The sequence below is a fragment of the Eretmochelys imbricata genome, chromosome 2 (assembly GCF_965152235.1).
Source record: "Eretmochelys imbricata isolate rEreImb1 chromosome 2, rEreImb1.hap1, whole genome shotgun sequence".
NCBI classification, from domain to species: domain Eukaryota; kingdom Metazoa; phylum Chordata; order Testudines; family Cheloniidae; genus Eretmochelys; species Eretmochelys imbricata.
The window spans coordinates 188,148,162-188,175,297 of record NC_135573.1 but is presented as its reverse complement, the minus strand read 5'-3'; the positions used below and the strand labels follow the sequence as shown (position 1 = coordinate 188,175,297).

Below are 27,136 nucleotides of genomic sequence, written 5' to 3'. Positions count from 1 at the left end.
CTGTGACGCTGGTATAGGATAAACTTGAGTGGCCACTCAGGATCTTATTATGGATTAGAGCAGTGGTTCTCAAACTTTTTTTTTTTCATGGACCGCTTTAAAAATTGCTGAGGGTCTCGGACCCCTTAATCTTGCTAAATGTTTGTACTGTTAGATAACTGTTAAGCACTTTGGATAAAAGCGCTATATTTAAAAAACCTTTTTTGTTATACCAATAAAAGCACACAACTCATTTTTTAATATCAGTAGTATTAATTTTCTAATGTGATGGATGTGCCCTCCTCCCTGACCACAGCAGCCCCTGAGTTGGGCTGGGAGGGAGAGGGATGGGTCTCTCCCCAGCAGCTGCATCCCATATCTCCTCCTCCTTCTCACCTCCCTCCCCTTACATATGCATTTTCTCCAGGGTCCAGGCATTCCCTCCATTCTGGTTGCCCTCCATTCTCTTGTGTGGCCATCCAGACATACATCTTAGAGGGAACTATCCATGGACCACCTGAATGGAGCTCTCAGACCAGTTTGAGAACCTCTGGCTTAAACCACTGAATTATTACTACTTCAGTGAATAATAACCTCTTGTTTGCAGGACTCTCTATTTCTAACCAAATACTATAAAATCTGCAGGTCATTGCATTCTTCTATAGTGGGTATATTCATAGGTGGTCAAACAGTGTATGGTGTGGTGTTTGGGTGTGTGTGTAGTGTGTTAGACTTTAACGGCCCCAAAAAAACCCATCTTCAGCATGGTCTGTACTTAAGCTGAGTTAGCATGTTGCTAAGGGGTGTAGTGTTCCCCCCCACACCCCTGACCACTGCAGTTATGCCAGCCTAACCCCTCAGTGTAGACATTGTCTCTATCAACCTTGGCTTTCTTGTGTTGACCTAGCCACTGTTGCTCAGGGAGATGGAGTTGCTACATAATGGAAGAATCCTTTCTGTTGCTGTAGTGTGAATCTACGCTGTGCAGAGTGCTGTGGCATCACTGTTATGCCACTAACTCCATAGCATAGACAAGCCCTTATATGGCCCTCAAATTATAGGGCCTGTAACTTTTTTCTGGTTTTAAGCAAAACTATGCTGTAGGATTTGTGGCAAACAGGAGTGTCTGTCTGAAATCCAGCTTACAGGGAGATATCAGGTTGGTAAAACTCTAAACCTAAATATTGGGTCTAAAATTAAATAACTGCCTACATGTGGTACAACTCATGGATGAAAGCTTGTCACTGAAATTTTAACTCTCCCTCCTTCCTTGCTTTTCACACTCCACATCTTCTTTAGACTGCAGATCTTGGACTTGATATTGGTGCCCAGGGAGAGCCTCTTGGATACCGTCCAGATGGTATGTCTGTTCCATTTCCCTCATTTCCTAATAAACTTAAGCCTGGCTAAATTCAGTGCCTTTAAAGGAGAACTGCAAGTAATACAGGAGATGCCAGTTGAGAAAAGCAAATCAATCGCTTCACTTCAATACTACAGATTGGCAGTCAGATGGGAAACTGCCATCTTGAATAGCAAGTAATAACTAGCTTTGCAACATTCTACATCCTGTTCAGTTAGTTGTATTCTCTCTTCACCAGAAAACTGGTGGTCCTTGTGCTGGGGAGTCTCAATGAGTATCCTCTCTATGAAGAGTAACAACACTGGGTGTTTCTGAACATTCCCATTTACTCTAAATATGAATTAAATTACAGTTTTCCTTTAAAACAAAGTGTGGTGTTTGTACCCTGGTAGTCTACAGCTTTGAAGAACGCTATCATGTCTTAAGGATTGTAAGCCATTTTGACTAGCAACCTAAGAAGCAAATCTGCAGTTAGCAGGCTTGTTCTCTTGCAGTATTGCTGTGTTGGGTTTCAGTACTGTTTATGCAGACTACTGGCTTGGCTGGAATTTGCTCATGCTTTTGACTGCAGTATGCTTTGTCTGCAGAGCCACACTGAAAGGCTGTCTCATTCAATTGGATGGGTATTAGACCAGGCAATAAATTTGTGTTCAGCTGGGCTGAACTAGAAGAAACTAGATGGCTACAACAATCTTCTCTATCCCTGATATTTGCAGCTTTTGATGCATCTAACATCTGTTAACATTCTGCTTTTTTCCCTCCCCCCCTCCCCTGCCACCCTTAACTCTTAGATCCTAGCTACCGTTCTTTCCACTCTGGCGGATATGGTCAGGATGCCTTGGGTATGGACCCTATGATGGAGCATGAAATGGGTGGCCACCACCCTGGTGCTGACTACCCAGTTGATGGGCTGCCAGATCTGGGACATGCCCAGGATCTTATGGATGGGCTGCCTCCAGGTGACAGTAATCAGTTGGCCTGGTTCGATACTGACCTGTAAATCGTCCTTAGGTAAGAAGCTCAAACTTAAATAAAACAACCTTGTGAACTGAGGACTTGGTTGGCAGGGAGGGAATGGCTTAAATGGGTCCAACTCCTATCAAAATACTGAACTTTGAGTATGTTGAAGCTCGTACTTTCTGTGCACTTGAACTGACTCCTGCTGTGAAGTGTGGAAGTGATTAACTTCGGTGTGTTGTGCTCCAGCTTTATGCAATCTTAACATGTGGGCAAATAACTCTACAGCACTGACAGGTCCTTGTTTTTCTTCCTACACAGCTGTATCGTCTGAATGAACTTGCATTGTGATTGGCCTGTAGCGTTGCTGAGAGGGCTCGAGGGGTGGGCTAGTATCTCAGAAAGTGCCTGACACACTAACCAAGCTGAGTTTCCTATGGGAACAATTGAAGTAAACTTTTTGTTCTGGTCCTTTTTGGTCGAGGAGTAATACAAATGGATTTTGGGAGTGACTCAGAAATGAAGAATGCACAAGAGAATCACAAGATGGAATTTATCAAACCTTAGCCTTGCTTGTTAAAAAAAAAATTATTTTTTTTTTTAAAACCTCTGTAATGGTACTGACCTTGCTTGCTTTGAAAGTAGACTTTTCTTTTTGCTGTAACTGTTAGGATTTTTTTTAAAGTCTCTTGTAGTGTTTAAGTTATAGTGAATATGCTACAGCAGTTTCTAACTTTTAAGGATCGAGTAATGGTGTAGAACACTAATTCATAATCACTAATTGTATTCTGAATAAAGTGTAACATTGTGTAGCCTTTTTGTATAAAAATAGAGAAATAGAAATGGTCCAATTAGTTTCCTTTTTAATATGCTTAAAATAAGCAGGTGGATCTATTTCATGTTTTTGATCAAAAACTTTATCTGGGATGTGTCTGGGTAGGGGCCAGTAAGAACTGTTGGTTCGGAACCTTGTGTTGGACAGTTTACCAGTTGCCTTTTATCCCAAAGTTATTGTAGCCTGCTGTGACACAGATGCTTCATGAGCAAAAGCGGTTAAAGGATTAAAGTAAACTTTTAATTCACTCAGCTGTCTCAGATTATTTGAAATGGGAAACGTATAGCTTAATCTGCAGGGTGATTTCCCCCCCCCCCCCCCAACTAACTTCCAACAGCAATTTGCATATTTTGCATAGGAAGGGGTAGCATGGCACAAATCAAACAGGACTGAACTGCAGTCCAAAAACAAAGCAACTTCAGTAGTCTCTTCAGTTTAGAAGAACCAGTGCTGCAGGCCAAATCATGGAGATTTCTTCTTTTTAGCAGAATTAGTCGAGTGTGACTAAGCAAACTATTTGCAGTACTCCCCTGAGTTAACTTACCACTGCTTAACAATCTTGATACTTGTGTATATACACAACACCATCATCAACCCTGAAACAAGTATCCAATCACCTCTGGCTTTAGTGGATTTTTTAATTACTTTGCTCTAGCAAATGGTAATATGGAGCACATGAAGAAGAATTACAGATTCAAAGGTACAATGCTGCTAAATGAACTGAGCCTGTGTCAAGCATAAACTTAAGGACCAGCCCCACAAGCATTTGGCCTGTGCCTAAAACCTGGCTTGCCATATTTCAGAGAATATAGACCACCTACACCAAGAAGCAAGTATCATCTAATAAGAATATTCTTAATTCTGCATGAAAAAAAATTCATGAACTGTAGAACACAAGTCTTTCTTTCAAGGGAAGAGAGCTGTGGCCTAATTATGCCTCTGCCTTGATCTGAATTTAGATATCTGCTTCCTCTGAGGATAGAGCTACTTGCTCCACTAAAGTTTTTGTTACAAAGAAAAGTTAACTGAAATCTGTAAATATTTGTCAAACAAAGCTGACAGTAAAATACCTTTGAAATATTTTCCTATCAGATGCTTTGCACTATTGCAACAGGCTATGTCCTTTGCTATCCTGTCAATTCTCACACTCAGGCACTACTCCATCTACAGCACACACATGAGGAACACCACCACCCCCCTCCCCCACTGCCTGAAGTGTGTACTTGTGGCATTTTTCCCTTCCCATTGTGGAGTCAGCAAAATAAGTTTACACTAAAAACACCTCCCATCTTGCTCAGGGTACAGAAAGTTGGATCAGATCTTACCCAAGCACCTGTATTCATAAACCTGTGCGTCACTCTTACAAGGGTAAAAGAAAAGCAGTACTTGTGGCACCTTAGAGACTAACCAATTTATTTGAGCATGAGCTTTTGTGAGCTACAGCTCACTTCATCGGATGTAAGCTCATGCTCAAATAAATTGGTTAGTCTCTAAGGTGCCACAAGTACTCCTTTTCTTTTTGCGAATACAGACTAAAACAGCTGTTACTCTGAAACTTTCCAAGAGTATGCATCCTCCCCTACAAGTGCGTTAACTGTAAACTGCTGCATACTCATTTAAATTAAAGCTAGAGCTTAGGCTACTACCTGTACAGGTAGTAAGCTTGCTTTTGATTGGATAGGTAGTGTGTTTACAAGCTACTGGAGCACACTTCTCCCAGAGCCATGGATGGAAACACAAACACACTTACTGTAGAGTATAACATGCTGCAAAATGACAAGGGGGCTAGCAAGCCCATAGCTGAGGGACAAGTCTAAGCTAAGGTGTTCGCAGGGTTTCACCCCATAGTCTGCCATTGACCTAAACTGAGGGATGTAGTTAAAAAAAAAAAAAAAAAGTCCTCTCATTCCTTTCTTTAACTAGTCTGTCAACACTTTTCAGGGGTAATCTGCAGAGGATGTATGTTACACAAAGGGGATGTTTTGTGACTGCATTCTGTATGAGTCTAACTCTTTAACACAAACTGTGAAAGCTTGTGCCTTTCACAGTGGATGCCTTCAAGTCCTTGTCAAGAGGGCAGCTGTCACCTACTGGTAGGTTGAGAGGTATAATTTATCCACTGTCAGGAAAGGGACACAGTAGTAGGCAGACCTGCTGAGGGAATGCTGGTATTGCAGCCACTCAGGACTGTTTCCAGAAATCCATGAGAGGTAATGTTTTGAACAGATTTCTTCCAGTTGACTGCAATTAAATATGAAGGGTTGCTGTTGGCAACTTACTTTTAAGCAGAGATAAAACAGGCAATTTACTGAAGAATGTTACTACCTATTGCCCCATGTAGGGGGTCAGGATATGCTTCAGTGTCACAATTTCTCTGATTCCTGGTAGCTACGGCTCCTGTGAGGGTAGCAAGCCCCCCTCTGTGGTATGCTAAAGGAGATGTATATATTTAAAAAGATGGGGGTCAACTAGCAAGCTGCATTTAATGTTGCATCAGGACCTGCTCCAGAACCATGGAAATTAGGAGTCAAACCCTGCGGTTGGAAGCATCTAGTCCAGGCTTCAGCAGTAAAACGACTCAATATGATTGAGATGAAGAAAAAAGCCATTCCTTTGAGCCTTAGTTTGCAGTCACCACCTTGACAACACACTTGAGCCTGCAGAGGAAGCAAACTTGAGCCCAGTGCACATTAGTGTAAGGTCGGATCAGATGGTTTGAAAATAACCTTTTCTATAGAATCTTTTAATACCCATCTAAAATAGCATAGGTTAAAAACACTCTAGGGTTTATTCTAGCAAATCAGTTACACTAAAGTGACAAACACAAGAGAAATCAGCATAAATGCAGGAGCTGCCCAGTGAAACATAATAGGTACCTAACAAGTCAGTTTTGCAAGTGCTAGCCACTTAATGCAACGTATACATGTCATGGCAGCCTGCTATGGCAGGGATGCATACCTGTCAGTTAGAACACAAGGCTGGGCTTCAAATGTACTTTCACTAGTTTAAGGATACCCTGTAAGTCACTGAGGGAGGCACTGGGAACGGCATAGACCAATGAAGCACTCTGGCTAGCTATTCAGTCAGTAGTCACCATGTACATTTTGAAGGACTCTCAGTCACTTAAATAGGAACTAGACTAAAAACAAATCTAGTGACTTACGCACCATTCTTAACAGTTCCTGCCATTGTAAACAAGCTATTGTTAATTAAAAAGAAGTGATTACAATGTGTAGGGTGCGATACTTGCACTGATCTTTCCATGTCTAACTCAGAGAATTTCAAAGCCCAAGAAACAATATCCGTATGGGAGCTGCTAATGTAAACAATTGCTAACAAGCTGCAATGCCTTATCTAAATTCAGTAGCTGTCCTACTGCTTTACTTTTGCAGGCAAATGTCAGAGTAGGCATTTAACCCTCCTGTGAAATTAATGCTAATTTTGTAATGGTATAATCATTACTGTGGCAAATGTGTCAAAAGGAGCACAACTTTGTGGAAAAATTAAGTAGGAGAGTGAGGGAGGTAGCTTGGTCTTCCCCAGTTTGAAATTTTTTAATTAACAGTATTTTCCTTATAGACCAAACAGAATCTGGAACATACTGAAGTATATCAAAACAGTTTAAGAAAAGTGCCACAAGTTGACTTGTGTGTAAGGCAATGGTTAACCAAAAATCACTGCAATATAGAAGTGCAAAGTCATTTATTGTACCCTTTTAACTGGAACACTGTATTTGGTTTTGCAAATTGCCTTTAAACTACATGACTAGTGCCAGAAGATTTGGGTTCTGTTCCTGGCTCCATCCCAGACTTTCTGTGGGACATTTGGAAATCACTCACTCCCTGTGCTCATTTTCCATCTGTAAAAGGGGATGATACCAACTCCCTGCAATGTTTTCAGACTGAGTCATTAACATTTGCAAAGCACTTCAGAAATCTTTACATGTGCAAAAGTATTCTACAGTTCGTTATAGGTGATGTTTCAAATGAGGATCATCAGCTAAGGCATTCTATTTCTGATCAAAAACTTGGCAAATGTACCACAATTCAGGTGGAATGAGAAATGTTTCTCCCCTAAACATATTTGTGAAATAATTAAGAAATAAAATTTTTCTAATTTATATTCTTCAAAACATGGCTGTAGGACACTTAAAAAAATCCCCTCAAACTATAGGTTGTGCTAATGTAAGCAAGATAATGGACAATGCTTATTCTTTTAATAGCAAGTTTTCCCCGCTTTTTCCTTTTAAATAGATAAGCCAGTGAATACATACACACAATAGTTTTCTTATCAAATTAGGACAACACTCATTCAAAAACATCCTACAACAAGACTGAGGATTTCACCATGCCAGTGTTTTGTGCACAGTCAGGCCTGTGGAGTGATGATTGATCTGGTAGCCTTCATCTTTTAGCGTCCAACTGTTCTAAGAATTTCAAAAGCCAAGGCAGCAACAGCAATATCGGCATGGGAGCTGGGAAAGAAGAAAACAAAGACAGTAATCTTCAAGGTAAAACACCTCATCTAACTTCTGTGGTTGTCCTACACATGAGACTTTCACTTGTGCTGGAAAGTGCCTGATGAGGGAATCCACTTTGGATAACTCCTGTGTAAACCAATTTTCTGTTAGGATACTGTGGATATTTCAACATGGAGCAAGGCATGCGTATCAATGTGATCCCTTGAGTTCATGTTTACAGAACTGCTTGCTTGGGGCCCTGCTAAGTCTCGCTCTGAAAAAGGAAAGACGTAATTATTACATTTTCTTCAATAGTTTGGTGGAAAAATGTCTCAAATCTTTGGCTTCTTTTCAATGCACATTCCTTGGGGGGGGGGGGGGGAGGGAGGGAGTTTGTCAGCAGATGGAGGCAACTCTGCTGACGTATCTTTTTTTTAACCTGCTACAGGAAAGGTAGAATTGTCCTAGCTGTACATAGCACTGCACTTTTCAGACCCAGTTCACTGCCTCCATCAGTGAGTGCAGTGGTTTGCTACCTCTCTTGTCTGCTAATAGTTTTCCAACCTGTGATTGGGTGTTCACCCCACACAAACCACTGCTGGTCTAGTGAAACAATTACTGCAACTATGGGCTATCTTGACCTCAGAACATAAGAACGGCCATACTGGGTCAGACCAAAGGTCCATCCAGCCCAGTATCCTGGCTTCTGACAGTGGCCAGTGCCAGGTGCTTCAGAGGGAATGAACAGAACAGGGCATCATCAAGAGATCCATCCCCTGTCGCCCATTCCCAGCTTCTGGCAAACAGGCTAGGGACACCATCCCTGTCCATCCTGGCTAATAGCCATTGATGGACCTAGCCTCCATGAAGGTATCTAGCTCTTTTTTGAACCCTGTTATAGTCTTGGCCTTCACAACACCCCCAGGCAAAGAATTCCACAGGTTCACTGTGTTGTGTGAAGAAATACTGCCTTTTGTTTGTTTTATACCTGCTGCCTATTCATTTCCTTTGTTGCCCCCTTGTTCTTGTGTTATGAGAAGGAGTAAATAACATTTCCTTATTTACTTTCTCCACACCAGTCATGATTTTATAGACCTCTATCATACCCTCCCTTAGTTGTCTCTTTTCCAACCTGAAAAGTCCCAGTCTTATTAATCTCTCCTCATATGGCAGCCATTCCATACCCCTAATAATCTTTGTTGCCCTTTTCTGAACCTTTTCCAAGTCCAATATATCTTTCTGGAGATAGGGGCGACCACATCTGCACACAGTATTCAAGATGTGGGCATACCATGGATTTATATAGAGGCAATATGATATTTTCTGTCTTATTAGCTATCTCTTTCTTAATGATTCCCAACATTCTGTTTGCTTTTTTGACTGCTGTTGCAGCATTGAGTGGATGTTTTCAGAGAACTATCCACACTGACTCCCAAGATCTTTCTTGAGTGGTAACAGCCAATTTAGACCCCATCATTTTATATGTATAGCTGAAATTATGTTTTCCAGTGTGCATTACTTTGCATTTATCAACATTGAATTTAATCTGCCATTTCATTGCCCAGTCACCCAGTTTTGAGAGATCATTTTGTAGCTCTTCACAGTCTGCCTGGGACTTAACTATCTTGAGCAATTTTGTATCGTCTGTAAATTTTGCCACCGCACTGTTTACCCCTTTTCCAGATCATTTATGAATATATTGAATAGGACTGGGCCCAGTACAGACCCCTTAGGGACACCACTATTTACCTCTCTCCATTCTGAAAACTGATAATTTATTCCTATCCTTTGTTTCCTATCTTTTAACCAGTTACTGATCCATGAGAGAATCTTCCCTCTTATCCCAGGACAGCTTACTTTGCTTAAGAGCCTTTGGTGAGGGACCTTGTCAAAGGCTTTCTGAAAATCTAAGTACACTATATCCACTGGATCCCCCTTGTCCACATGCTTGTTGACCCCCTCAATTAGTAGATTGGTGAGGCATGATTTCCCTTTACAAAACCCATGTTGACTCTTCCCCAACAAATTATGTTCATCTATGTGTCTGACAATTTTGTTATTTACTATAGTTTCAAGCTTAGTTTTGCAGTTGACCTTTAGTTTTTCCTGCCTTGTGAAAGTGGGTCAATATGGATTCATTGGTTCCTTGGCTTCAGCTTGTGACATGCATCAATTGAATGACTAAGAACATGTATTTGACCACGCTGCTTGAGTTGTTGATCCATACTTTCCTTTTAGAAGGAGTTTCTTACTGAGCAGCAGTATAAACCAGAAGCCTTATTACTTGAACATCTTTCTTTAAATTAATTCATCCTCTGTATTGGAAAAGTGAATAGCAAAAAACCACAAATCTTGAAGTGCAAAATGAAGAGATAAAATGAATTCTATGTGGATTATTTAAACATGACATACATGTTATTTAAACATGACATACATGTTATTTTGTTGGGGCCTCTCTCATTCCCTCCACTATAGTGGGAGATTTCGTAAAGGACTACAACTGGTCTTCATGAAATTGAAAGGCAGAAGCATTCTTATATCAGCTAAATCTCGTACATATATATAGGAGAGGTCTGGCAGCTAAATTTAGACTATTAGAAAAAAGGCATAGGTCCAGGGCATTAGTGGTAGCTTTCTCTGAAATGCTTCCAGTTTGATGCACAGCCCAGCTGGGCAGAAGGAGCTTGGAGGTTTCAATGAATGGTTGAGAAGCTGGTGCCAAGTTTATTAGGCACTGGCAAACATTTTGGGAAAGAGGGAACCTATACATAAGAGACTGCAGAACCCCCTAGACTCAAAAACACCATTTTTGAAGGGGTTTAGAGCCCACAGATTCTCAGGCCCTTCCTGTTGCTCCACCTCAGTTGTAGCAACTTAGAGTCTAGACAAGACAGCATTAGCCTCAAGGGTCCCAGAGAAGCAAATTCCACAGAGGACAGGGAGAGGACTTCATTTCCATGAGCTCCCATTGACCTGTTGTGGCTGCTGCAGGGCTAGACCATGGGGCAGCTGAGGAGTTGCTCCACAACTACAGTGCCAATTTGACCATCCTTGGGATTGGTCAGGCTGGGTAGGAGCTTCTGTGCTCCTTAGGATTTAGCCCAATGGGCATTTTGCTGGAGCAAGGCGCACAGAGGAGGGCCCTAAATAAACAGTTGTGTCTGGTTTCTTGTGTAAAGAAAGCTTAAAACTGTAAACAATTAGAGGAAGCCAAGACAAAGATTAGAAAGTGTTAAAGGAGTGAATTATAATTCCTTAGTTAACTAACTAAATAATGCTACAGCAGAGACTGAAAAGGAATTTTAAGAACTTGTCACTGTCTTTAGCTGATGGTGCTAGTGTCTCTTGTAGGGGGATCTGCCATTTTATTTTACTCTGGTAATGTAGTTGATAACAGGAAATGCAACTCAGCACTTGAATACAGAAGAGGGAAAGCAGATTTCTGAAAACTTGATTTATGGAAAGCTCTGTCTCCTTCTCCACACCACTTCTATCCCACAGCTTCACAAACCCCTCCATCACGGTACCAGTGGTTGTTACATTTCCTCAAACATCTCCCCCCTTCCAAAAAATAATACAACTTACTCTACAATAGAGTTGAGAGGCCAATTTTCATAACTCCACACCTGAACAGAGCCTACAACATTGACTCATACAAAGCTTGTATTTATGTGCACAAAGGACACCAGGAAGATTCCCAAAGCATTGCAAAAAATCATCTATAAACTTTACATGGGAACCATTTCACCCAGCAGTGAAATGCAGCCTAGCAGTTCACAGCAACAAAGAACAACATTTTAAGGGAAAGAGAACAAAAATGTGTCCATTTGAGAGTGCAAGGGGAATTAGGTAGGTAGAGTGTTGGGATTTGACCAGGCCACTGGGATTAACACCTCTATTCTTACAAAGAATGCCAAGATACTTTTCAGAAGTGGTCAGGACCTCAGTTTTAAGTCTTAGTTGAAAGACATTCGGCATTCTTAGAAGAATATTTCTTGTCCTCCTCAGCTGTGCATTTGAAAGGATTTTGCTTTTACCACCACCATTACTTTGAGAAAGGGCACAAAGCCATGTTGTGCTGCCAGTACACTGTATGGGGGAACAATAAACCAGTATCTGGTTATGAAGAGGTGAGCTGTTTAAAAAAAAAAAAGAAAGTGTCTGACATACCTATGGCCTAGCCACATCTGGGATCAAAGTACACCGCAACAGCAGCAACAAAAAAAGCAAGAAAACTTTGAATAAAGGGAGTTTTGAGGACAGGAGTGTATGGGAGGGGAGGGCTGGTAACAGGAGAAGCTTGTAGTGCACATGAGGTGATTACAAGAGAAGACCATCTCAGACAAAAGGGGAGGGGAGTGCTCTCAGCCCTGGAAATTCCTGAAAGCCTGAGGGAACTCACCTGGCAGTTTGGGCCAGTCTCTCTAGAATTTGGATAAGACTGTCACCATCATTCTTCAGGCTCTCGGAGTGCTTCTTGTTTGAAGTTATCTGGAATGAAAAGAAAGAACAGTTATCAAAGGCTTAGGGAGAAATTCTTCTTAGTCTTTTTTTTTTGTGTGTAGGGGGGGTGGAAGCGGCGAGGAGGACAGAAACAAGTCATAGCAATTGTTACAGTTTTAAATGGAATGTGGCATTACACAAACCCAACAAAAGTAAACTCCTTTACTGAACAAGATTGGATTTTAACTGCAGAATGTCTAAAAAAGAAAAGGAGTACTCTCTAAGGTGTCACAAGTACTCCTTTTCTTTTTGCGAATACAGACTAACATGGCTGCTACACTGAAGAATGTCTAAAGTGTCTTAAATAAGATTCATTCTTGTTCTGTATCCCTGCATGTGTGAAAATTCACAGATCACAGTCCACTAACCTTGAGTAACTGGTTTTCATTTTTATTATCAATGCAACTAAGAGCATATCCATTTATTTTGAACTTCAGGGAAAATTTCAGGACACAATCATTTTTTTCCCCCACTTGAGAGGAAAATGAACAGACAGCCTTGTATCAGTCATCCTTCAGGTTACTTATCTGGATTATAAAATGTCAGGTTTGTTATGAGCATATCGAGGAGGCTAGTTTAACATCACTGCTTTGTGGGAATTGCTCATACAAGTTGTTCCTTCCTGATGGGACCATAACCACTTATCAGATACAAGAAACACTAAATGTACAGGGCAACAAAATTACCTTACTGTTTATACAACATAAAAATGAAAGGCAAATCCTGCAAGCCTTTCTATGGTGGATTAACGCTGGTTACAGCTGACCTTGTAACGCTTATATGTGTTGTACCTGTTTTATCACAGTGCTCTATAATGACCAGTTTACTGTTCCCCCTCCCCAAGAACTATAACTACTGATGTGCCAGGAAGCTGCAAGTGGCTTCTCATTTCCTGATCAGTTAATCATGCTGATGGGAAGATCAAAGGGTGACACAAAATGGAATCACATGCTTCACATGGTGGACACTGAATACCTGACAAGTTGCTTAAGCAGCACTATTGGTACATTCCACATACATCCCAGGAAATTACTAAAATCTGGATATGGGTTGCCACCTGCAAAGGATATGGGTTGGCCATAGAGGGAAGGGTAAGAATCAGAAAGAATGGTGATCATTTACTGTTGGCTAGCTGAACATTCTAATAATTCAGAAGTTACTGCTTGAAATCACAATTTTGAGTCCTAAAATTTGGCAGGGAGCTGTAACTTCTAACATCCCACGGCTGGCCCTATTTAACACTGATCAGGCATAGGCCGATATGCCTACAAATATTCTTTTTTTAAAGCTAGAGAGAAGCTGTATTTACTGCATGCCACCAGAAGCTGTGCCAGCAGTTATCTTACCACACTAGTGCCACTTGCACTTGTAATCCAAACAGCCTATAGCTACACTATTCAAAGAACGGGGTCCTCTTTGCATTAACTAAAATCTTTCCTACTACTTGGACAAAACAGTAAATTCATTATCTATGTATACATCCATGCTTAGGTATTCATGCTATCACAAGTACTTCAGCCTTTCTACACTCCTGAGGTTTATATCAGAACATCTCAATTTACTGTTCAATAATCCACCTCTATTTCTCAACCTAGAGATACAGAATATTTTTGTAGTTTGTGTTCTGAATTATAGAACTGTAAACGAAGACGACACACTGGACCAACCAAAATTATAAAACACTTTTCTCGCTCTGAACAGCTTTAATCACAAGACCATCCTTTCTCTTCCTGCAATCCCCTCCCTCATTCACTACATATTTTCCAACTTCTGCAACTACTGAGGCAGGGATCCACAGACACCAGCCTCATTCACCACACAACCCTAATTCAACCTTAGAGCAATAACCATCCTATGCACTGAATGAGGCAGGGGTCCTGTGGGGAAAAACATTTGTGATCATGTAGGGAAGGCTGTATAATCATCCATACGCAGGAGACAGATGAATTAAGCTTGCATGGGCACCATACATTCTGGCATTTCCTAACATTTGAGTGTTTGACCTTGCAATCTTTTCACGTCGTTCAGACTAAAAATGCCCAGTTTTTTTTAACCTTTCCTCATATTTTATCATTTTTGTTGCTCTCCTCTGGACTCTATCCATTTTGTCCACATCTTTCCTAAAGTGCGGCACATAGAACTGGGCACAATACTCCAGCTAAGGCCTCACCAGTGCCGAGTAGAGTGGGACAATCACCACCTGTCTGTTACATATGACACTCCTGTTAATACCCCCCCCCCCGGAACATTAGTATTTTTTGCAGTTGCATCACATTGTTGGCTCATATTTAATTTGTGCTCTACTAGAGCTCCAAGATCCTTTTCAGAGGTATTACCGTCTAGCCAATTATTCCCCATTTTGTAGATGCGCATTTGATTTTTTCTTCTTAAGTGTAGTACTTTGCATTCGTCTTTATTTAATTTCATCCTGTTGATTTCAGATCAATTCTCCAATTTGTCAAGGTCATTTTGAATTCTAATCTTGTCTTGAAAAGTGCTTACCACTCCACCCAGTTTGGTGTATCCAGCAAATTTTATAAGCATACTCTCCACTCCACTATCCACGTCATTAATGAGAATGTCAAATAGTATCGGATCCAGGACAGACTCCTGCAGGATCCCACTAGATACGTCCCCCCACTTTGACAGTAAACCATTGATAATCATTCTTTGAGTATGATCTTAGAATTACTATAAGGTAGGTGCATAACTGGTTTAGTCTAAACCATGTTTCCCTAGTTTGCTTAGAAGAATGTCATGTGGGACTATGTCAAAATCCTTACTAAAATCAAGATATATCACATCTGTAGCTTCCCCCCATCCAGTAGGCCAGTAACTATCGAAAAAGGAAATTAGTCTGGTTTGGAATGACAAATCCATGTTGGCTGTTACTTATCACCCTATTTTCCATTAGGTTCTTATGAATTGATTGTTTAATAATTTATTCCAGTATTTTTCCAGGTATCAAAGTTCAGCTCACTGGTCTATAATTCTCTGGGTCCTCTTTTTAACGATAGGTATTGTGTTTTCCCTTCTCCAGTCCTCTGGGGTCTCACCCTCTGCTCCATTAGTTCTCAAAGATAATCACTATTGGTTCTGAGATTGCTTCAACTAGTTCCTTAAGTACCATAGGGTGAATTTCATTAGGCTTTGCTGGTTTGACTACCTCTAACTTATCTTAGTATTCTTTAACATGTTCTTAAACATGTTAAAGAATACTAACATGTTCTTTTTCTTTTCTTTAACATGTTCTTTTTCTTTTCTGGCTTGTGTTCTTTCTGTTCATATTGTGTTAAGCAACTGGTCACAATTAACTTTTTTTTAGTGAAAAATGATTAGCTTTGTTAGTTTCCTATATACATTTTAAATCGAGACCAACTAAAACAAACAAATTTAAGGGACAAATTTTCAAAGAGGCTTCAAATAGATTTGAGAAACATACATGACCAATTTTTGTGCAATAGCACTTGAGTGTACAGATTTGCCCATGCAAATAGGGTTTCCATGTCTAAATTTGATCATTGGAACACAGAATGATGTGCTTCACCCTCTATTAGGAAATTTACCCATGTCATACAACAAGCTTGTGAGAGGATCAATACTGTAACAATAAAGAAGTTGCAGATCAGGTGTGAAGTGAGCTGGCTGAGCCGTGTGGTGTACCTTGGATAGCACTTGCCAGTATTATGGCTATCTTTTTGCCAGTACTATCTTACTTATGACAACAAGCAATACCATTTGCTTTTGCCAAAGTGGGTTTTTTTTTTTTTTAAGTTAAACTGATTGGTAAAGCTTATTGTTCCAAGAGTTGCTTGAGGGCTGCTGAGACATAAGACTTTAGATCTCTCCTAGTGTAAAGGCTATGTAGAAAAAACCTGGTTGAGCTGAGGAATCATTCTTTAGCTAATAGAAGCAGGACAAAAACAATTTAAATATACTGTACTCTTATTGAAAAGTTGATGTATAATCATAATCTTTTGTCTTCTGTGTGGTTTTCAGATGACAATAAATATTAATACAATATGTATAATAAGAACCTTACAAGCATTTTTTCACACATTTTATTCTTTCTTCTATAATACATCTCCATGTGACTTGACCTGTTTTATTTTTAAGGGTTTCATTATGTTCCTAACAAATAGTTTGAAGGTCTCTTTTAATAATGGTGATTTGTTTTGGTTGGTTATAAAACATTGTTCAATAACTTACAATCAGTAGTTGTTCCTTTAATTAAAAATGTAATTAAATCTCAGTTTAGTTGTACATTCATTGCGATTTAATAAGAATTTCAAAATGACTTTTTTTATGAAGCTAATAACCAAACAGCAGGCTTTCTCTGTTCAATTCTATTAAGCAAAGATGAGTCATAAAAGAACATCATAATTGATATGTAAATATCATTGTTCCCTAAAATACTGAATAGCTGTTCAGGTAATACAGTGCTGCTAAAGACAAGTGCATTTAGCATGCAGGAAAATGTATGAAATACAAAAATGACCAAAAGCACTTTATTACAGTGCTAATGAGCTGAGTGGAGCTGGAGTTCTGATTTAACTCACATTGATTTTTGTCCAGTTTGATTCTCAGACAATTGAAAAAACTGGGCATAGTTTTACACTATCTGGAAAGATCAGGAATCTTTTCTCTTCTTAAGGTCTATGGCTTCATGACACTGAACTGTTCTCTCCAATTTTTCACAACTTGCGACTTTTAATTCATGAGTCACTTCAAAATCAATTAACCTCTCTTTTGAAGGGGATGGCTTTCTCCTGCCATGTTCAGGTTTAAAGTGAGTTACAAGCTTGCAGTCTGTGTAGGAAAATTATATCGATATGGTGAGAAAATGCAAAATTGTTAATTGGGTAAACAAAGAGGGGCCTTTTCACACTAAAAATTATTTTATCCAGCTTTTTTTAATCAGAAAGTAAGAAAGACCCCAGAACCATATTCAGATGCACTCTCAAATTACTTTCACAAGTACGGATACTGTGAGTGCAAATAATTGCAAATACAAACAGATATTTAGGTGTCTAAGTACTCATTTCTGTTGCCAAATGACTGATTTTCACAAGCCATTGCAGTAAGTGTATACAGAAATATAAGTGCACCATTGCACATGTACCTTGGACTTCTCTTTTTACCAGTTTGGCACTTTATGTGGATCCCATAATGGTATGTCATCTTACTTTTTCCTTGAGGTCTGATATAACTACAGATACACCTTCACTGTATGCGTCTGATATAACTACAGGTACATGCTGCCTATGTCACACCTACCTATGGAAACTACCGGTATATTATTCAGTCTCCAAGGCTGTCAGTCCTGCATCTTCTCATAAGCACTACATGAATTAAATAAAAGCATATCACCTAATTTGCCACTCACAATTCATATGGAACAGGGTTAGAACCACTTTGCTTTTCAGTCTTATAGGAAACCACATACATTTATAGAAAATGGAAATTGATTAGTCACTTGATCTTGCCCATATTTTTTATATACATATAAATACTCCTCCTTTCTTCAGGCCTGTATAGTTGGTGTTATGATGGTGAGAGACCTTAAGTTTGCATAATCATTTGTATTACAGTATTCCTTAAAAGCCCCAGACAGAATGGGTGCTAGACATTGTACAAAAACACACAGCTTATGACCCAAATAGCTTGCAATCTTATTTACATTGTTGTTACCCTGACCTCTCCCTGTCCTCTCCACCTGTTGTACACCTTGTCTTAAACTAAGTTTTTGCAGAGACTAAGTGTGTTCTCAGTTTGTCAATAAGTACAAGGCCAGGTTCACAACCCCGATACAAGTCTTTGTGCTGCTCCAGGGGTGGAAAGGACCTGTAAAACTTGCCCTAACTAGGTAACTGTGAACTCCCCGTGTGAATCTATGGGTTGCTTGGAATCAGCATAACCAGTTCTGCCACTCCATCTTGGTCCCTGCCCAGGGAAGAGGTTGTCAGTGGCATGGCCACTGCACTCCTTCGACACCTGACCAGTATAACAGCCCCTTGGAAGCTGTTACTGTGGGCAAAATTTACAGCAGTCCTTATGGCTTCAAGATCTACTTGTGTCAGGGCCCAGACTGCCCCCTGGCAGCTCCAGGAATTGAGGAACAGGAAGGATGAAGTACAATGTTTGCAAACACGTCTCATGCTATTTTATTTATTGGTAGATATTTCTATTTGCATTTTCTCCTACCATGAGACAGAGAGAACTGCACATACCATGATTGTTCTCACCATAGCCTTCAAAAACCAGTAGCATTTGTTTATTCAGATCAACAACAAACCACGTCCCTATGGTTATAATTTTAAAATGGTGGTAGAGAGGTCAACAGCCTATGGAGATCAGCAGAGGGAGACTCTCAGACACACTCAATTACTTACTATTTAAAGAGAAAAAAACAAAATTCTTAACACACTATAAAATTTTACAAACATAATGTACCAACTGCATGTACTGTCTGAAACAGAACTCATTGGGATGGCCCACATTTGTCTTTACTACCTCTGATATAGGGAAAACTAATTTGGAACTTGAGAAAATATTTCTGATACTTCCCCGCATCATTATGTATTTTCTTACTACTCTCTTCTCTGTTAATATTTTGGATGGGGAGAGAGATATACAAATGCATGTGTGGCAAGAGCAAAGCAAGTTGAGCAGGTTTAGTTTGTGTTACTAATTGCCAGCTTCTATGAACAGGCCTGGGCAATGCTGATGGACTGTAAAAACAAGAAATGAAAATTATAAAAGCATGAGTGTTCCAGGTGTTCTTTGGCACACATCATTATAGGCATGTACTCCATCTACACAGATTAGAAAGACTTTGTGGCTTTCAGATCTTGTCAATACATGCAAAAACAAGCCAGTATCTGTGACAATAACCTACATCAGAAAGCTTAGCTTCAATAACTCAAACACCTTTTTTGCTCTTTATTGGTGAAATCCTGGCCTCATTGAAGTCAATGGCAAAACTCCTTTTGTCATCAAGAGGGCCAATATTTCATCCTACCTATCTTGATTCCTTTTCATTTATGCATGTGTGTATGTGTGTGTACAGTAATCTTTATTATGAGTTCAAAGCAATTTCCAGTGGTAACTTGTGACTATAGCAGCTCCCTGACATTTTGAAAGTCAGATGGACTTTGGGACTGTTGGGACTACACTTGTGAATGCTACTTCACCTTGGATCTTTCTTTGCACCCTCCAATTTGAATGTATCCCCTCTTCCTCAATATGCATAAACACATACACAGACTAACCTCACGGTTATTGCAAATCTTGAAAAGTCAGAAAATTGCTAACTGGCAACTGTTTTCAACTCTCCTTCAGGAAGTACAAATGTCTTTATTACCCAGAAAATATCCATCATTACTGCAGTTTCTGTCCATTATAACAGTGAGTTAAAAGTGTTCAATTTAATGTAGTTGGTTAGTGGAATCTCTTTGTGTCTCTTCTTACCTACTGTCCATAATAACTGCATCCAATATAAGTGAACTGCAGTTGTTAATTGACAAAAAGAATCTGAGGTTTCCTGCTCATAGTAGAAATATATGTTGTTACAGACTGTCTAAAGGGGGTTGTAGGAAACTCCCATACCATGGTACAGTGTTCCCTAGTATACATATAAAGGAGTAATATCAGATTAAAAAGTCAACATTTGCCACCCTGTCACTGGGTGATCTCATCCACAAACTTCAACTATCATCTCTATGCTGATGACTCACAGATCTACCTCTCCACTTCAGACTTGTCTCCTTCTATCCAAACAGAGATCCCAGCCTTTCTTTCTGATGTCTCCTCATGGATGTCCAGATGTCAGTTTAAACTCAACATGGCCAAAATACAGCTCTTAATCTTTCCCCCAAAGCCCTCCTCACTCCATCCTTTCACAGTCACTGTGGACACCACCACCATCATTCCTGTCGCTGAAGCCCATATCCTGGGTGTAATCTTCAGCTCAGCCCTCTCTCTAGGTCCAGGCCGAGTCTAAATTTTATTACTTTTTTCTGCAAAATATCTCTGAGATCTGGCCTTTCCTCTCCACCCACACAGCTAAATCCCTCATCTTCTAGTGTCTTGGTTTCTGCAACCTCTTTGTCCTTGACAAATCTCATCTTGCCGCACTTATCTCTAGTCAAAATGTTGCTGCAAAGATCATTTTCCTGGCTCATAGATTTGACCCCATCGCTTTGAGTCCCTCCACTGGTGCCCCCTTCTCCATTGCATCACACACAAACTTCTCATCTTCATTTTTAAGGCCCTTCACAACCTATCCCTGCGCTATCTACTGTCTTTTATATGATATTGATGTTGACTCCTGTATCTATTTGACCAATGATGGCAACCTTCAGATCCCATTTGTTAAATTTTCAAATAAGACTGTCATGCGTTCTCCCATGCTGCCCCTTACATTTTGGAAGAGTTTCCTGTAAACATCTGCAAAGCCACCTCATTGTCCTCCTTCAAATCTCTCCTTAAAAATCTCCTCTTCTGTGATGTCTGCAGAAAAACTGGAACTTGGTTAGATAGCTCATGTGCTATGACCACTGCTAATTACGCTGATTCATTCTGTCTCATTGTTACCTTATGCATTCCCTGCCTATATGTTGTAACCACCTGCTGCCTTTTGTCTCATACTTAGCTTGTAAGCTTCTGGGAGTAGAAGCAATCTTTTTTGTGCATTGTACAGTGCTTGGCACAATGGAGCCCTGATCCATGACTTGGTGCTACCTCAATACAAATAAACACATACAATAAATAATAGGAATAACCATTACCAGACAGCTATGACAAAATATCTCCTATTCTCACCGTAGGAAAAGACAATGACAACTGCACATTCCGTTGAGTGGTAATTGTTGGAAAATGCTGACTTTTTAATGATGACTTTTGTACTGTAGGAGTATTCAAGTGACTTAGTGATTAAGAAGTGCTTATGTATCTAAGGACAACAGTATCCAAGAGGACATTCCTGTGCTACACAACAGACCCAGACAAAACTCCAAAACTATAGGGCAGTTGCAGTTTGTCAAGGAATCTAATACTTCTCCAGCTTGGCATCTTCCTCTCTCTCATTTTGAAATGCTGATTTGGCACTCATGAAAGTGAGGGACTAATAGCACTGGCTTCAGCAGGGCACAGAGTGACCAGATGCTGTGCAAGCTTCCCCAGTGCATTTCAAGCCTGATCTAAATCCTTAGCCTTTCCTGAGCAGAAAGTCAAACTGGCTGAGAGTGAGTGGCAGTTCTGTGACATTATTAACATTCACTAGGGATGAAGATCAATCAGAAAACTCATTTTCACATGAGTCCTAACCTGGATTTGAACTCAGGACTCCAGAGCTAAAAGCTTGTACATTAACTTGACTTGACATTTTAGGTTTACCATCTAAAGAGGAGTAGAAAGATGATGAAGCATGTTGAGAACTAAAGATTATGAAAAATATATATGCGCGGGGGGGAAATAAGAATAACAAGAGTGATAAAATCTGTTAGAAAATCATTGTGGTCTATGATTTCGGGGCTAAATATTAAAAGCATTATACACTCCTTTCTCAGTAGGATCTTTAGAAAATATATGTACATTCCCTAGTTTCCAAAGGCTCATAAAACTTGGAAATAGAACTCCTGAGCTTTTCAGTAAGTACCAAACAGAGTCCTTTAAAGATTTTGATAAAAGGACAAAACTTATGTCTAAATATTTTCTTAAAAATGTGATTAGATTTGTGCTGTTTGTCAAAAAAAAAAGAAAACAAACAACCCAAAAACCAACTAAATATGGAGATGAGGATGAGGGATATCAGTCTCTAAAACACGAATTTCTGAGGAAAATTATATTTTATGTAATGGTCCAATTTCCATAAAATTGTGAAAACGGTCATAAAAATAAATGGAGTCTTGAAAACTACTCTTGTTTATTGTCATGTGTTTATTCTTTGTCTGGCTGGCAAAGAATAAGCAGGTAATCATTTGGTCTTGACTGACCTTTGAGAGGACTATTTTGGCTAATTTACGTTTTGTTTTGAAACAAGTCAAGTTGTATTTAGATACCTTTACAGCAGCCAGTAAACCATGCATGTGTAATTACAGAGAAGCGGTCAAAAGGAAGTAATGGTGATGGGCACAACAAATAACACAGAAACGCAATCTCAGCAGCGTTTGTACTATGTAAAATTACAGTGCAGTGAAACACCAAATGAACATGGCAGACCTTTTGTTCCCACAGTGGCACTGAATTAAGGCAAGAAGTGCTCCACAACAAAAACAATTGTGATAGACACAGGGATGGTTTCAGAATCAGACAGTTTCACTCTACAACCCAAAGTGAAACATTCAGCCAAGAAGAGAGAGACCATATTTCTCATTGCTGACAACGTCAATGCTGCTTTGTGGGCCAGCTCTCATATTTACTTACAACCACACTGGCTCCCATTATTCAAATGCCAGAGCAGTGCCAACTCATAGAGGGCTTCTGGAAAATGAATGCATTCCAAACAAGTGGGCAAGGAATGGCAACTTCTACTGGAACATAAACCTGTAGTATTCCAGCTACGGAAATAAAGACTGCTTTTTACTTCCTTGTTACTCTGTGAAAGTAGGATAAAGTCTCCTTCATTTGATTCTTCCTTAGTGTCATAAATTAACGGCAGCCTTTATACATGAATTGAACTCTTTCAATGTCAATACAACTTGGTAAACAAAGAAAGATGGAAAGCAACAGCCCAGTTATACACAGAAATAGATATATCTCCACAGATACCACTTATGACAAAACCGTGGACAGTGTCCTGTCAGAATACTTGATGTAATATATCCAGCAGAACAAGTAGGGCAACGGGCCAGGTTGCAGCCATGTTGTTTCACAGCTACCACAGAGATCATTAAGTTTCGTGTTGACTGTGCTTGCCCTCTCCCACATCATTGTCATCCACAATATCAGCACATTCCACAAATGATTCTTCTCAATATATTTTGTGGAAAGAGGTCCACAGCCATTCTCTCCCCTTCTTTCTCTCCCACACACGGCTAATTTTATCACAGTTCCAATCAGTGATTGAGAAGAACAGATTTGCCGGTGGCTTTTCTATGCCTTTATCAGTTAGCTGAGTCCTAGCTCCAGGCAGTTCTCAGTCTGCATAACTAGTGAGGACAGGAAAGACAAATCCATCCAAATGCCACAGTCTTATTGACCTCCCACTATTGTATCCAGTGTTTGTTGTACCCGTGTCAGTACTAGGATATTAGACAGTCAAGTTGGATGATGTATATCTTTTATTGGACCAATTACTGTTGGCGAGAGAGAGAGACGCTTTCAAGTTTTACACAGACCTTTTCTTCAGGAAAACTTAGGCTAGACCTACACTACAGACCTATATTGGTATAACTACGTCACTCAGGGGTGTGAAAAATCCATGCCCTTGAGCGACGTAGTTATATCGACCTAACCTCCCCATGTAAACAGCGCTATGTCAGTGGGAGAGCTTCTCCCATCGACATAGCTACTGCCTCTTGGGGAGCTGAATTAACTATGCCAATGGGAGAAGGTCTCCTGTCAGCATAATAGGGCTGGTCTACACTACGGGGGATGGGAGGGATCGATCTAAGTTATGCAACTTCAGCTACATGAATAACGTAGCTGAAGTCAACGTACTTAGATCTACTTACTGCGGTGTCTTGACGGGAGATGCTCTCCCGGCGATTCCCCTTGCATGTCTCGTTGAGGTGGAGTACCGGAGTCGATGCTAGAGCGATTGGCAGTCCATTTATTGTGTCTATACTAGACACGATAAATTGACCCCCGCTGGATCGATTGCTGCCCATCGATCCAGCCGGTAGTGTAGACAAGCCCGTAGTGTCTTTACTAAAGTGCTACAGCAATGCAAAATTATGAAATTAAGTTCTCAGGCTTATCTTTTGAAATTGTTGTGCAGGTTTCCTTTGAAGATGAGGACTGATAGGTCAGATATAGAGTGATCGCTTTGTGGGTGTACTTATGAGCCTGGGAGCTTAAATTCATAACTTTGTTAGACACTAAAAACCATGGTCTGAAGAGAGACACTGGATTCATGGCTTACTACAACAATCTATAGCCAATTAACAACCTGCCTCCCAGCCGCTCTCCCTCCCCCTCTCCACTTCCTTTCCTACCTATGAGCCACTTCACCTTGAATGGTCTCTTGAAATATGTGTTAACTACTTATGCTAAACAATCTGTTTCATCTTGTATTTAGCAGTGATGCTCTGAAAATTTTCCAGACCTGAAGAAGAGCTCTGAGTAAGCTTGAAAGTTTGCCTCTCTCACTTAGTGGGGTTCATTAATCTAACTAACTAAACAACTGAAACGTAACCACAAACAAATAACTAGAATTATGTACAAGTAGAGAAAAAAAAAAGTCCACCGAGAGGAATACTTGTGGGAAAATTCTAGGATGAGCTGAAGTTCCAGCAACCTTCACAGGTAGTAAGAAGGAACTGAGGGGGCAGCTGGGCAGCAGGATCCTTTATACAGGCACTATGGGCACACGACTCCAGTGGACATTGGAGCCGACCTGGCAGATACCACTGAGGTTAAAAACACCCCTACATAGGAATGGACATGAGCAAGCACTCGAAGAAGAATATTTTTTCTTATTTTCTGTATGTGTGGACTTTTTTGTTTTTATTTTGTGGGTGAATTTAATTTTTATGAAAGTGAGGGGCTGATGATACTGGTTTAAAACAATCGTAACGTATATAAATGCTGTGGCAAGCTTCTCCCACATAGCTCTGGTAAGTGCACCTCACTCATAACATGCAACACTACCATTAATGCAATCTTGGGCTTCAAATGAACAGAGATGGACAATTATGCTGAACTATGCACAGAAACTGTGATGGCACCAAAAGCCCTGCTTTCAGCTGCAACTTAAATCAAGTTGTGAATGAGGCACTTTTTTTCCTTCAATTTTCTATTTGTTAGGAAAAAAACCAAAAGTTATAACATGAGGAATACGCCATAATAAATATGTAGAGATACTGAATAAAGCATTTTAAACATATAAAATAGTTTTTTTTTTTTAAAAACAGCTTCAGAATAAATTGCTCATGTAAAGACATTTTTGCTGAGGCGTAGCTAATTGTAGCATGGTTTTGTATTCATTATTATACAGCTATTATGAACAAGGTGGTCCTATAAACGAGAAATGGCAGTTTAGTCATTTAGCCCAATTGTATTAATGATTTAAATACTATCATGGTTATAAAAATGAGACCAGAGGGACACTTGGATGTAAATAGTCTTTCATCCTCCACTCTTAGGAAACACTTAAACCCTCATTTATAGACATGGGACAAACCTTATTGGACCCCAAATGGGTATTTGGAGATCTGCCAGAAGTTCCTGCATTTTGCTCCTATAACCATGGAAGGATGACCATTTTTGTAACTTTGCCCTCTAGAACAAAGCCACTGTGTCACGATATAACATCATGTCAAGATTATTGACTGAATGTAATGATATCACTATTGTGCCAGTCAGAGGCTGATGAAACAATGAGGAGACACAATACTTGCAACAAGATTCAAGAAGGTTCATCCATCACTGTTAAGGTGCACCTTATGGCAAACTGAGCAGTTAGAGATTACCTGTAAATGACCAGGTCAGGTGATAGGGAGAATAGAAAATGGAGATGCCCAATCCATGAAGGAAAGTAGTCAGACAAGCAGCAGTCACACTTTTAAAAAGAAGCTTAGTAGAGTCTCAGGGCTTTGTTGCCTGATACTTAATTAGCAATTTAAAAGAGTTTTGTGATTTTACCAAGTCTGTGATCCTTCTCCTTGGAGCTAAGGTACCTGGAAGTATCTTTATGACAGGTTAGAAATAATTTTGTACATTAAAGAACAGTTTTATAGCACTATTTCAAGTGTTCAAATCAATCAAATTTGGCTCTGAGTTTCATTTTTGAAGACATTAATCTTATTTTACATACTATTTGGATTACTTTCTGGCATACTATCAGACTTGCAAAAAGAAAATCTAAAAAGACTAGCTCTGACTTAAAAAGAATACCTATATGATCAAAGCCTCTAGCTCACCTGTTTTTATTGAAGAGCTAACTAGCAGAAAAAGTCTTATCTTCTAAGAGACGTAATTAAGACCAATTGCTTTCAAAAATTTGAAGAAAGACTGGGATTAGGCTCCTAAAACAGCACCCAGAGGAAAACTGGGTGGATCAAGGAATTAATAATGAGATATTGAGTCTTTCATTTCTAAATTGCTGATTCCAATCCAATATGATAGTGATCCGAAGTACCACCATCTGATGACCGTTTGATGTCCTATATGAAATTAGGTGAAGGTCTCATTCCAGTTCTTGTCAACATGCATAGTCAGCACAAAACCACTAATAAAATGGGCACTTTTAGAAGAGAGGCCAAGGAATGAATAGAGATGAAACCTGAACTAACATGTCACCACTAAAGATAGTCCTCTAAGTCAAGGTATTTGGCACACTGGCAGCACAACGTGGGGAAGCTTGTACCACCACTACTCCTGTTCTATCTGTTTTGTCTAACCCATCCAAAGAAAAGGTTTAGTAATGTTACCAGGTCAGCGCCTTTCACCAGAATTAAACTGAAAAAAATCATTTTAGAAAGAAAAAAGTTACATCCAAGTTCCAGACTAGAGATATTGGACCTTAATTTCTTCTACATTTATACACATGGCAGGGGGAAAAGGCTAATAAATGACTAAATAACTTTGTTTAATTCTGCATTTTTGTAGGGACAGTCATTGTCACACTTTAGGGGCCTCAGAACTTGGAGCTCTTCTTTGGTCTTTGGTAGAGCTGGATGAATAATTTACAACTAATTATTTATTCAGTGAATTTAGCTCATTGTTTCATTATCTGTGAATACATTCTTTTTATTTATAATTTATCACTATTCATAATTTTTCAACAAATGCTTTGTACAAGCACATTTTAGACTATGGATTGTTCGTGATTTTCTATGTTGCCTGGCCACCCAGGCAACATGGTAACTGTTTTCTGTTC

At 39.7% G+C, this 27,136-nt stretch overlaps 2 protein-coding genes across 4 annotated transcripts in view; one reads left to right on the top strand and one right to left on the bottom strand.

Moving 5' to 3' along the window:
* CTNNB1 (catenin beta 1) overlaps positions 1-3,378 on the top strand; it is a 32,581-nt gene extending 29,203 nt beyond the window's left edge. For 2 of the 3 annotated variants that reach the window (XM_077811125.1, XM_077811126.1), the window contains 3 exons: positions 1,279-1,339; positions 2,131-2,350; positions 2,618-3,378. In XM_077811125.1, the coding sequence (XP_077667251.1) occupies positions 1,279-1,339; positions 2,131-2,339 (270 nt within the window). In that variant the 3' untranslated portion in view covers positions 2,340-2,350; positions 2,618-3,378. The remainder of the gene's footprint in view (positions 1-1,278; positions 1,340-2,130; positions 2,351-2,617) is intronic. The other variant, XM_077811127.1, reaches the window with a different exon arrangement.
* A 2,468-nt stretch (positions 3,379-5,846) lies between these two features.
* ULK4 (unc-51 like kinase 4) overlaps positions 5,847-27,136 on the bottom strand; it is a 397,461-nt gene continuing 376,171 nt past the window's right edge. The window contains exons 36-37 of the mRNA XM_077811124.1: positions 11,993-12,081; positions 5,847-7,605 (exon numbers count right to left, since the gene is read on the bottom strand). Coding sequence (XP_077667250.1) covers positions 7,542-7,605; positions 11,993-12,081 — 153 coding nt within the window. The 3' untranslated portion in view covers positions 5,847-7,541. The remainder of the gene's footprint in view (positions 7,606-11,992; positions 12,082-27,136) is intronic.